Raw genomic sequence first — 12,564 nt, 5'->3', positions numbered from 1 at the left:
GAACAAGTTGTAGTCAGAGAGATGTCGAGGTTGTTGACAGACCAAAATCATCGAGGCAACACAAAATGTGAAATTAAATTAAATTAAAACAACCACGCGCTGGCCACTCAATGACCCTTCATTACATACAAATCCGACCTCATCTGTATATCAGAAAGAGAGAGGGATGTGGAAATGGAGGGGAAGAGCAACAAGGCCGTTTTCCGGCTGCGGCTTAACAACGTCGACAGCTATCAGGCCACCCCGACCGGCCTGGACTACCCCGTTATTCTGAGTAAACCCACCCCGCGAGGCCAGAAGGTGAAGGCGACCCTGCCTGTTCTGCGTGTTTTTGGCGCCACAGAGACCGGCCAGAAGGTGTGCGCCCACATCCACGGCGCCTTCCCTTATTTATACGTTGAGTACGAGGGCAGCCTTGCCCAGGATGATGGTCAGTATTCTTTTTACGAGACCATATATAAACGTATTTAGTAGGATTGTTGAAGTATCATATGCTAATTATGGGATATTGATAGTTGGGGCATACATCTACCGTCTGCACGCCTCGCTCGATCATGCTCTATGCAAGATATACCGTCGTAATCCGCACGACTCAAAAAACGTGTTCGTCGCACGTATAACTCTCTGCAAGGGCGTCCCGTTCTTCGGCTTCCATGTCGGATGGACGTACTATCTTAAAATATATCTATTAAATCCATCTTTAACAACTCGAGCCTCGGACCTTCTTCGGTCCGGTGCAATCCTCAAAAAACAATTCCAACCATATGAGGCACATTTACAATACATCCCACAATGGATGATAGACTACAACCTATACGGATGTGGTTACATCAATTGTTCAAAAGTCTACTTTCGCCAACCGATCCCTACCGGAGAAGAAGCCGGGGAAGTACATATATGGCATACCTCCACAATCAACAAAGCTGATTTATTGGACGACCTCGAATTCCCGAGGATATCACACTGCTCGTTAGAAATTGACATCCGAGTCTCGGATATCCTTAACCGATTGGACATCGAACCGAGGGATTTACACCATGACTTTTTGGAGCTTAGAAACCCGATATCGGGCGATAAGAAGCTCGTGCCGAGTATGGCGGAACTGTGGCAGGATGAGGCGCGGAGGAGAGGGTTAAAGGATATTACCGTAGAATCCTTTGGACAACAGTTTTCGGCGGCGACGAGGAAGGTGCATGGTGGGTGGGTTCACGAGGAGGAGTATAGGGAGGTGGTTGAACAGATCATTGACGCTGAGAATGCGAGGGCTACGGGGAGGGATATTCAATGGGAAGGATTTGTCAAGAACGATCCTAGAGGGGATGAAATCAAGACAACTCTAGAGACCGTGAAGGATTTCTACGAGAGTGAAGCAAAGGATGATAGTATCAATATATCGATGGATGAGTGGAAAAGCGAGGGAGATATTGACGTCGACGTCGACGAGGAAGGGATACTACGAACCACTCAGGCGGACCCTGTGGATCCAGACGAACTTGAAGACAAGAACGAAGAAGAAGTGACCGAAGAGGATGAAGACGAGGACGAGGACGACGGTTCTCCGGACAAAAACGACGAATTAATGGATGACGCCGCCGTTGGAAAACTGGAAGACCTCGAAACCCTAGAAGAAATATCTCGGGCGGTCATATCGACAGATGACCTCGAGCAGTTCGGCGTTCTGCGTCCGTCTTTGTTATGGATGTTTTCGCAGCACGATTTCGAAATATCAGAGGATATGTTTAGTACCGTCAGACCGCCCTCAAAAAGCAATTCCGAAGGTATACATGTCAGCGACGAACAACGGCCCCTCAGGATTCGAAAGCTAAAAAGCGGTGAATACGATATCCGCACTGCGAAGTCCGTCGGGAAGCTCATCTTTCCCAAACCCAGTGCGATGCCACAGTCCCCTAGGAAGCCCCAACAGTCCCAAGGCTTTCCTCTCACACCCAGTAAGAAGGCGATAGTCGAAGCAATGTTCAGTCCCCGCAAAAGCGGCGCCTCCAGCTCGCAACCTTCGCAACCACTTCTACTACCATCCCAAAACTCCCAGTCCTTCGATGGCTCCTCTCAAAACTCCAAAACATCGACCCTCAGAGGCCTCAAATCTTCGTTTCCAGTCGTAAAAGACGGAAACGAAGAAAACTTCCTTCGCCCCTCCCAATCCCAACCCAAACTCCTCAGCTTCTCGAGATCTTCATTCGATAGAAGCGCCACTGAAACCCAAGCTTCCCAGGCCACATCTCTCATCGCAGAACTAACAGCCACGTTCCCACCCCATGGCCGATTGGTCTGCTATAGTGCCACCCCACCCTCTACTACCGACCTCCTAGAGTCAATGGACGACTTCTCCCTCCCCCACATGATCTACCAAGACGCCTTCTACAGCAATGAAAAAGACGTTCCGGACCGTCCCCGCGAATACGCAGGCAAAGAATTCAGACTCCAGTCCAACACCGTCAACTACCTCCCACCGTTCAACCCAGACGGCCTGGACATCTCCCCCTCCAACAATAAGCCCAAAAAGGCTTTACCCAAAAAAACATCCATCAAAACCTGGGAATTCGCCAAACCAACTCCATCTCTAGCGTCGGTAGAACAATGGCTCGCCGAAGAAGAATTAAAATACACAGCGCTCGTAGAAAACTCCCAAGCCCCCGTAGCACCTCCTCTACGGGGTTATGCATCACAAATAGACCCACCGACGCAACGTAACAAGCACGGCGTTAAATTCTCCCAAAAGAAAAAATCGGAAAGTGTGACCCACGAAGTCCAGCATATGTCGATAATGAGTCTTGAAATCCACATCAATACCCGTGGAACCCTTCTTCCGGACCCTGCTGAAGACGAAGTAGCAATGATGTTTTACTCCTTCCGCTCTACCGACGCAGAACAAGCGAGCCAAGGACTTCAAGAAGGATTGCACACCGGTATCCTGCTGCTCTCGGAGTCAGAATTCGAAGCGGACAAAATTCGAAAGATCTTTCCAATAGAAGTGGACCGCGAGAGCTCCGAACTAGACCTTTTATTATCACTGGTCAGGGTAGTAAGAGACCTAGATCCGGACATAATAACCGGCTACGAAGTCCACAATTCCTCGTGGGGGTACCTCATCGAACGCGCCCGCCACAAATACGACTTTAACCTCCCCGACGAACTCTCAAGGGTAAAAACCCAGTCTCACGGCCGCTTTGGGAAAGAAGCGGATAGATGGGGGTTTACGCATACGTCCAGCATTCGGGTCACAGGCCGACATTTAATCAACATATGGAGGGTGATGAGAGGTGAACTAAACCTCTTGCAATACACCATGGAAAACGTAGTGTTCCACCTCCTCGCCCGTCGGATACCGCATTACTCCTACAAAGACCTAACACGGTGGTACTCCGGCCAGAAAGTCAACGCTTGGACCCGGGTGATCAAATACTTCCTCACCCGCGTCAAAACCGACCTGGAACTCCTCGACGCCCAGGGACTGGTGATGCGAACATCCGAACAAGCCCGTCTCCTCGGTATCGACTTCTTCAGCGTCTTCAGCAGAGGTTCACAATTTAAAGTCGAATCCCTAATGTTTCGAATCGCAAAGCCGGAGAATTACGTACTTATCTCTCCGAGTAGGAAACAAGTTGGCAGTCAAAACGCGTTGGAGTGTATTCCGCTCGTCATGGAACCGCAGAGTAATTTTTATACGTCGCCGGTTCTAGTGCTTGACTTCCAGAGCCTTTACCCCTCCGTCATGATCGCGTTTAATTATTGCTATTCCACCTGTCTGGGCAGAATAGTCCAATGGAAAGGCAACATCAACAAACTCGGCTTCACGGACTACAAACGCGAAAAAGGTCTTCTGGAACTCCTCCGTTCCCAAATCAACATCGCCCCGAACGGAATGATGTACGTCAAACCCGAAGTTCGAAAATCACTCCTCGCGAAAATGTTAGGAGAAATCCTCGAAACCCGAGTAATGGTAAAAGAAGGCATGAAAAACGACAAAGAGGATAAAATGCTCCAGGCGCTACTCAATAACCGACAATTGGCGTTGAAGTTAATCACAAACGTAACGTACGGGTATACATCCGCTTCGTTCTCCGGCCGCATGCCGTGCGCTGAGATTGCGGATAGTATCGTACAAACGGGGCGTGAGACGCTAGAAAAGGCCATCGAGATCATTCATTCTACGGAAAGATGGGGTGCCGAGGTTGTTTACGGGGATACGGATAGCTTGTTCGTTTGTCTGCCCGGGCGGACGAAAGACGAGGCATTCGATATAGGCGCTGATATCGCAAGAACGGTGACCGATGCGAACCCAAGGCCCATAAGATTGAAGTTCGAAAAGGTATACCTCCCCTGCGTGCTACTCGCAAAAAAAAGGTACGTGGGGTATAAATACGAAAGCAAATCCCAAACCACCCCGGAATTCGACGCCAAGGGCATAGAAACAGTACGAAGGGATGGCACACCCGCAGAACAAAAGATCGAAGAAGCGGCGTTGAAAACATTATTCCGAACCAGCGATTTATCACAAGTCAAGCGGTTTTTTCAAAGACAGTGTACGAAAATCATGGCGGAGAAGGTTTCCATTCAAGATTTTTGCTTCGCGAAGGAGGTCAGACTGGGGACTTATAGCGAAAGGGGGATGTTACCACCCGGAGCGCTTATATCTGCGAAAAAGATGCTGGAAGATCATAGAGCCGAACCGCAGTATGGGGAAAGAGTTCCTTATGTGGTTATATCCGGGGCACCTGGGGCAAAATTGGCGGATCGATGCGTGCCGCCCGAAGAGCTGTTGGAGAATAGTCAGAATCGACTTGATGCGGAGTATTATATTTCAAAGAATTTGATACCGCCGTTAGAAAGGATCTTTAACTTGGTAGGGGCGAATGTGAGAGGGTGGTACGACGAGATGCCGAAGATCCAACGGTTAAGAAGGATCGTGGAACCGAGTTTGACGGGTGAAGATCAACAGCAGCAGCAACAGAGGAGGAGACATACGATCGAGTCGTTTATGAAGGGGTCTGCTTGCATTGTTTGCTATGCGAAGGATACGGAGAAGGGGATATGTGAAGCTTGTTCGGAGGATATCGACGGGTCGATATACACCCTGAAAAGCCGGATCGCAAAGATGGAGAAGAAAAGCGAAGGGCTTAAAAAGATTTGTAGGAGTTGTGCGGGTGTAAGTATGGGTGAGGAAGTCGGGTGTGATTCCAAGGATTGTCCGGTTTTTTATAGCAGGGCGAGGAACGATACGAATTTGAGGGCGGAACGGGCGGCGGTCGAACCTTTCATCAAGCATTTGCAGGCGTTGGGGGGGTGGGATTGGTAGTCTTTCGGTTTAGTGCTTACCGTCACACCGGACTTACACGGACATCACGTTCATGTAACGAAGATATGTGTTGAATATGTGGTATTTCGTTCGGCGTTCTTTCGGCGAAAATAGTCGGTTCTTGGACTGGAGAAATCTGCGGGGGTTTGGTAATATCCACCTGTGACAGGCCCAACCCATAGGATTCGCCCATGTCCGACATGGGGTTTGACCAATGCAGGTCATCCATCCGTGTAGCCATCGGCGTCATACTAGCAGGGGGCTCTTTCACCCCCGGGAGGGGTACGGTGGGAACTGTTTTTTCTCAACCGGCAACATTCGGTCCCTCGGTTCTGATTCGGCCCACGCCAGAAAATTTGGTTGAAATTAGTGCCTGCCGGATATAAATACGGGGACCGCAAGAGGTATCTGTTACGCTACGGGTCAACGGTCACGATACCCCGTAGTATATACATAGACGGATATCACATTTTAGTTATATCCTTGTAGGGTTGTAAATCCGTTCGCCCGAATCTTTTATTCCCCTCAAACCCCCAAACCCTAAGTATAATATTCAGAGTTGAATTCAACTTTGTTTCAACGACAAACAATCGTAGAAGGTCGGATATGCTGGGCATGGCACAGCGTACCTTCCTCTTTATAATTTCATAACCTCCGCCGTGGTAACGGGTATGTTCATGTGAATCCCCCCCTTCTCTTTCCTGCGCTGGGAAACGAAACCGGCGGGAGAAACCTCATATCATGTCGTGCGGACTGCTTTCCTTTCCCCGTATTTTTTCAGCGCCGCGGGACCCAAGGGTTCTGCGCTTGGCCCGCTTCGTATTTTGACAACAGAAGTCGGAAGCTAACCGTGATAGCTGCGACAATTCTATAGATGATATATACTCCCTCACCCTTCCTGCTACACTCCCAATTCCTCCGATCCGTAAACCACTCCGGTCAACCATGGACCCCCCGTCCCGCCCACTCGCTGGCCGAATCCGTAAAAACACAAACATCGACTCCACGATCGTTCATCCCGGTATACATGTCCCCCTTGTAACCCCTCAAAAATACATCGCCGCGCGAGCGCAAGGGCTGAACTCGGCATGTTATATTATCGTAACAGGCACGATCCGAATCAACGTCTCCGGCGCATTCATAGTCGACGAGGAAGCCGGTTCCCCCCCCAAAGCTTTAAAACCCAGCGGGACAAACGATATCCGATTACCACACCACAGCAGCGAGGTGTCGCATATCGCCGTCGATGTATGGAAAAAAACCCCCATCTCCCCAAAGGATCTAAAATTCGAGGGTCGGGGGGTACGAGGACTGATAGGAAAATAGATCGGTGGCTCCCTCGCCAAACTCGTCTACTTCACCCGCGACCCCCACACGACCGGCGGCCGTCTGAACTTCACAAACTTCGAAACCGACAACATCGACGACGTGATAGCATACATGGGCATCCTGATAAACGGTCACAAACAACGTTCGTTGCTCTCGAATCCCCAAAATGCAGGCAGTAAACGCGGCAGACCCAGCGATTTGTGCGTCATGGCTACGGGCGGCGGAGCGCACAAGTATTACGAAAAGATCAGCGAAGCGTTGGACGGTGTTACGGTTTACAAGGAAGATGAGATGGAGTGTTTGATCGTGGGGTTGGATTTCTTTTTGAAGGAGATCCCCGAAGAGGTGTTCGTTTATAGCGATGAGGAGGGGATGAGGTTCGTGGAGCCCGGGGAGGAGGGGGATATCTATCCTTACCTTGTGAGTTGTTCCCAAAAACATACGGCTTCGGGATGGTATTGACGAGTGGCGGGCGGTTCGACAGCTGGTCAACATCGGTTCGGGCGTCAGCATGATCAAGGTCTCCGGTCCTCAAAAGTTCGAACGCATAGGCGGCACATCCCTCGGCGGCGGAACGCTATGGGGATTGCTATCCCTGCTCACCGATGCCAAATCGTTCGATGAGATGCTACAGCTGGCGGATAAGGGTGATAACACCAGCGTCGACATGTTGGTCGGGGATATCTATGGAACGGATTACGGAAGGATCGGGTTGAAGAGCACTACCATTGCGAGCACGTTCGGGAAAGTGTTCAAAAAGAGCGTCGAGGAGCCGGCGGAGAATGGGGTTAACGGCATTGAGGTCAACGGGGCGTCTCATGGCGAGGCTGACGGGAGCGCGGTCGTGGATGATGATGAGGCGGTGGCGATGGACGGAGGGGGGAAGAGCCTACCGGATCCCAAGGTCGAGACCACCGAGAAGAAAAAGATGAAGAACTTCAAGGCGGAAGATGTCAGCAGAAGCCTCCTCTACGCCATAAGGTATTTCTTCCTTTCGAACATCGAAAGCCCATCGTACGAACCGCTAACGTTTCCCTCGACAGTAACAACATCGGCCAGATATCCTACCTCCAAGCGCAACACCACAATCTCGGAAGGATATACTTTGGGGGCTCGTTCATCAGAGGTCACAGGCAGACCATGAATACGCTCGCTTACGCGATCAAGTTCTGGTCGAAGGGTGAGAAGCAGGCGTATTTCTTGAGGCACGAGGGGTACCTCGGTGCCGTCGGGGCGTTTTTGAGACGGCAGCCGAGGGATTGGGGTAGGAGGAGAAGCAGCTTCGGTTGAAAACTCGGTCAGTGCTCGAGTTTACGGTCGAAGCTGCGGAACGTATACGCGCAAGGGAGGTTCTTTCGTCATTATCGATCGAGCCTGGTGACGTGGTTTGCTTTCTTTCGAGATTCTCTTTCCGTCATCCGTTTGGCGTCGAGTCTTTTTCTTTTATAGTATGCTTTTAATGGGCTACACTTTATTATGTATTTTTAGATTAAACGGGAGCGGATAGATTGACGAGACGATGACGACGATATTCATTCATCCCTTCTTTCTCCATGATTGATTTAGCGCCGGACGTTTAGCACAAACCCACAACAGTTTCTCCCCGAGAAATTTATTCGACAAGACCGAACCTATGACTGATCCTTTTGAACGCCCCGAAACGCCACAAATGCCTACGAAGGAACCCAAAACCCACAAGGGGAGACATCACACCAACTCCCCCAACACCCCCTCGACGGTCCCATACCACTTCCCCACATTCTCCCTATTCGCCAACCCCCTCCGCCTCTCCTCCTCCCTTCTCCGTCTGCTCTCCTCGGCGTTGGCACTGACCGCCTCGGCATTCGCTTCCAGCGGTTTCAGCTCCCGATCCAATACCTCTATCCGTCGATTCTTTGCGGTGATATTCCTGTTCGCTGCATCGATTTGGCGTTGGAGTTGGATTATTTCCGTGTCGGTTGCTTGGAGACGGTGGAGGGTTTCGCGGAGAGGGAGGTGGAGGTCCAGATCGATAGATGAATCCGTGGAGCCTGGGGAGAAGCGCAGGAGGGAGGCGACTTCGGATTCCAAGGATGTTATCGTGGTGGGGAGGGAGAGGAGGTGGGTTGTTGTTGATTTTAGGGATACGTATTCTATACGATATAGACGTTTAGCACGTTTCCGCGAGGGAATCGTAGGGGACAAGTACCATCGCAGACTTTCTTCCCCAGCTTTGATATTTCGGCGTTAATGGCGTCGACTTCGTCTTTACATTTCCTCAGACCTTCCTTTTGTCGGGCGACTTTTATTTCCAGTTGTTCGATTTCTTCGGGTTCGACCAGTTCGGGGATATCGGCTGTTATGGCGTTTAGAAACCGCTCCTTGGTGACCTGTTCGAGGTATTGGAAGCGGAGTTTGGAAAAGTATTCCTATATTTTTCGTATCAATACTTCGGTCGACAATATCGTAGATTTTGGAACGGACCTTGTAACTAGCCAACTCGGCTCCCAGGATCGCACTCGGCTGGGACGAGTCGGCGCCATCACGCTGCTGGGCTTCCTTGAGGATCTTGAGGATCGAGAGGGGCTCCTTTTGGGACTTTGCGAGGAGTTTGATAAGGTCTTCGGGGGACTTGGCGTCCGAGGCCTGGGGTTCTTTGGATTTCGGGGGCATGATTAATGGCTAGAAACGTCAGCAGTACGTTCCGAGCACCGGATATCTACTTGACCGGTTACGAGAGTAAGCAAGTACCTCGAAAGCTCTTACATATCAACGATCATATGTGAGATATCGATAATGTGATTCGCTGGTGTTGTTCGGCAGTCGCGGCGTTGGAAGCGGGATCGAGTCGCGTGGATGTGGAGATACATACGTGCCAAGAACGCCCAATCAACGTACCCGAATTCCGGTGGCAAATGGAGATTTATCAGATGGACATCGATATCCAGCGCGTTCTTCGCGATATTAAAAATTCCTGATACGATGCCGATGAAATAGCATCGATATCGGATGCTGAACAAAGAGCCTGTGGCTGTTAATAATCGTGTGGCTGGTGGCGTTTAACGCGGTTATAAGCGAGACCTGCACGTCCCCCACACTTGCCAACACAAAACCGGACCCAACTTTTCCGGTTGAACCGTAACGTTAATTCAGACACAGTCCGGAAACAGTACACGGACAGCGTCTGCTAGCGGGGATGGCCAACCGACCGACCGACCGACCGGCGGGAGCTGTTTATGTTTCTCAGGTTTAGCTGTTTTACCGATCACGTTAGAAAACGGCTGCGATTGCCAAACTCCTGAAAGTGTTGCTGCAGAAACAACGTTTTTTGTCCGTTCCCTTTGCCGTTGGATGTGGGCCCGCCTCCTCTTCATCTTGTTTTTGTTAGCTACAGGTTACGTTAGGTGTGGTCTGAGTGTAGGATTTGTTGGTTTCCGGTTATAACAACAGGATCTGGCCAGGTTGTTTTTGTACCACCCACTCCCAGCTTTTTTCTTCCGAGGGTGTTTTCCAGGGGGACGGTGACGGCTTTTTTTTCGGTGTTTTTTTTCACAGGGTTCGAGGAAATGGCGACTTTGCTGCCGACGGTGCCGTATTGGGTGTTTTGTGTGTCCGAACCGGTGTCGCTGTGAGCCTTCTCCTTCCCCTCCTGCTTTTTATTTTATCAATTGGTGATGTTTCGTTCGAACTCTGGGGGTGCTGGAAGTGGTAATTTATATATATCAATCGAGCAGGGTCGCCGGATTCGCAATCGCAATCTTCCAGCCCGAGCAGTTCGTGGCGTTGCAGCTGCCAAACACTGAATCGACGGGACTCTCGCCGTCCGGGAAGTTGATAGCATGGCAGACGGGGAACCTATTCGGGATCATGGCGATGATGGGGATTGCGATATTGTTTGCTACCACGGAAGCGGCTGTGGTTAAACGCTATCTTATCGCGTTGCTGCTGGGGGATATTGGACATTTGTGAGTATTTTACTTTCATGGTTATATTCTACGAGCTCTTTTGTATTATAAACGGGAACAGGAGATGCTGATTGAATAGGACGGCGGTGTGGTGGGTTATGGGGTCGGATGGGTTCTTTTCGGCACATCGGTGGAATGGGTTTACGTGGGGAAATGTTGGGATCACGGTTAGTGTTCTCTCGTCCCATCGAGGATACCTGATATGGGCAGAAGATGCTAATCGGAGGCAGTTTTTCCTGGCTCTGGTAAGAATCGGCACGTTGGTGGGATTGTTCGGTGAAATCAAGCCTCAACCGTCGACGGTTGGGAAGGTCAAGAGGAAATGAAGTATTGTGTAGGATTCACGTATTAGTAGGTACGAAACGTGTGTATGCATGTTGACAGGTCAAAACACCGATAACTCGGCATCAAATGCTACATTCGCAAGAAAACGAACATTTTCACGGTGTCATCTACGATATGAGGTGATACTCTAACCATTGCATGTCGGTTGGAAAATGGCGATATCACGGCCAACCACGGAATTTGCCTCATACTCTGAAAAAATGTGTTGTAGGCACCATATCAATTTGCAACAATGTGATATTTTGGAAGAGTTGAATTTGACATGGAAATTGGTCTATAACGTTTATATTGGAAGGTTAGGGGTGTCATGGACGACAGATATCAATCACAGAGCTTGATTTTGGGGCTCGAAGGATCGGGGGAGGAGGGGACAGCGTGGTAAGGTGCCAACACTTGAGGGGTACAATGAAATGCGACCGTGAGGTTGGGGATGTTTTATGATATCACATTCGGATTATATTCGTCATGACCCGCAACGACTTCTCTTTCATATCGATATCAGTAGAGTTATGTTCGAAGAGACATCGAGAAGAGTAAAGTTGGAGATATATTGATTCCCAGGCGGGGGAGGGAAGGATCCGGAGAAGGACCGATGGTACGTATACTGCAGATATCATCTTATCGGATTACACATCTACGATCGGTTTGATGGGACGGAGTATGACCGTTCGAATCCAATGAGATCCAATATGATTATCTAAGCGTAAGCATTGGAGTATGGCAGAAGATGAGGTCGGATCGGGTGTTTGATGCAATATTGCATAAACGGTTTCGAGGCTCGGACATGTATGTAAACATGCGCAGTAGCATTGACCATGTACTTGCCCATCTTGTACACAAGTATATAATGCGTAGTGCAGATATTGGACCCGAACGTGGCGGAATATTACTCTAATGAAGGTAAAGGCAGCTCGCCTGTTTTACCCGCATGCTTTATAGTCGGGGTGGGTTTCATTTGGGCTGTCGGTCTGGCAGTCTGTTTTTTTTGCCGCATCCATCAACCATCAGCAACCACCATCTCCCTTCCATCCTCCTCCTCCTCCTCCTCTTCTCCTTCGTCCTCACCATCCTCATCACACAACCCCCCCAACCGTTCTTAGTCTCGTTGGTTAGAGTCCGCATGAAATCAGCATTGCACTGCTATTGCATACACCCGAGAGGCTACCTAGGTAGCATACGCACACACGTAAGTCCCTGATACCCCCCCATCGATATGTATGAAAGTTCCCCTATCGTCACAGTACGTACGATGGTCATCGTGCCGTCCCGGAGGTCATTCTCGCGGGCCAGGTCGTGCACTGACTTGCCTTCGAGCGAAGTGGTAAACATCCCTGACTGGTAATAATAATGTTAGTTCCATTAGGTGGTTAATCCACTGCAACACGACGGCTGATAAATAACACGCACAAAATCCAACGCCAACTTTCTTGCTTGTTTCCTTTTCCATTTCCCTTTTCCTCTCTTTCCAACAACATCTAACACACAAACAACAAATTTCTCCCCCATTCCTGGCCTCCCCCCATCATCTGCCAATCCTCTCCCCCTTCATCCCCGTCCTTCTTTGTGGTCTTTCTCATCAACCACATCGCTTCTCACCCTCAAACCACCCCCATATCACGCGTCTCACCG

General features: G+C 49.9%; 3 protein-coding genes across 3 annotated transcripts; 2 read left to right on the top strand and 1 right to left on the bottom strand.

Annotated features, from left to right (window-relative positions):
* Positions 1–174: 174 nt before the first annotated feature.
* DFL_001116 (uncharacterized protein) lies at positions 175–7,936 on the top strand (the record flags this gene model as incomplete). Its single annotated transcript, XM_067629688.1, has 8 exons — positions 175–430; positions 516–5,167; positions 5,914–5,986; positions 6,192–6,338; positions 6,426–6,565; positions 6,644–7,066; positions 7,131–7,627; positions 7,690–7,936. 8 exons carry the CDS (start codon positions 175–177, stop codon positions 7,934–7,936), a joined length of 6,435 nt encoding a protein of 2,144 aa, XP_067495684.1.
* Positions 7,937–8,353: 417 nt separating this feature from the next.
* DFL_001115 (uncharacterized protein) lies at positions 8,354–9,999 on the bottom strand (the record flags this gene model as incomplete). The annotated part of the gene is made up of 5 exons (XM_067629687.1): positions 8,354–8,778; positions 8,835–9,054; positions 9,110–9,307; positions 9,377–9,386; positions 9,839–9,999. The coding sequence occupies 5 exons, from the start codon at positions 9,997–9,999 to the stop codon at positions 8,354–8,356; spliced, it is 1,014 nt and encodes a 337-aa protein (XP_067495683.1).
* A 192-nt stretch (positions 10,000–10,191) lies between these two features.
* Positions 10,192–10,916, top strand: DFL_001114 (uncharacterized protein; the record flags this gene model as incomplete). The annotated part of the gene is made up of 4 exons (XM_067629686.1): positions 10,192–10,253; positions 10,360–10,590; positions 10,670–10,757; positions 10,821–10,916. The coding sequence occupies 4 exons, from the start codon at positions 10,192–10,194 to the stop codon at positions 10,914–10,916; spliced, it is 477 nt and encodes a 158-aa protein (XP_067495682.1).
* Positions 10,917–12,564: the final 1,648 nt, after the last annotated feature.

The sequence above is a fragment of the Arthrobotrys flagrans genome (assembly GCF_004000055.1).
Source record: "Arthrobotrys flagrans strain CBS H-5679 chromosome Unknown unitig_15, whole genome shotgun sequence".
In the NCBI taxonomy this organism is placed as follows: Eukaryota; Fungi; Ascomycota; class Orbiliomycetes; order Orbiliales; family Orbiliaceae; genus Arthrobotrys; species Arthrobotrys flagrans.
The sequence above is the reverse complement of the archived record's forward strand: the minus strand, read 5'-3'. Positions and strand labels throughout refer to the sequence as shown.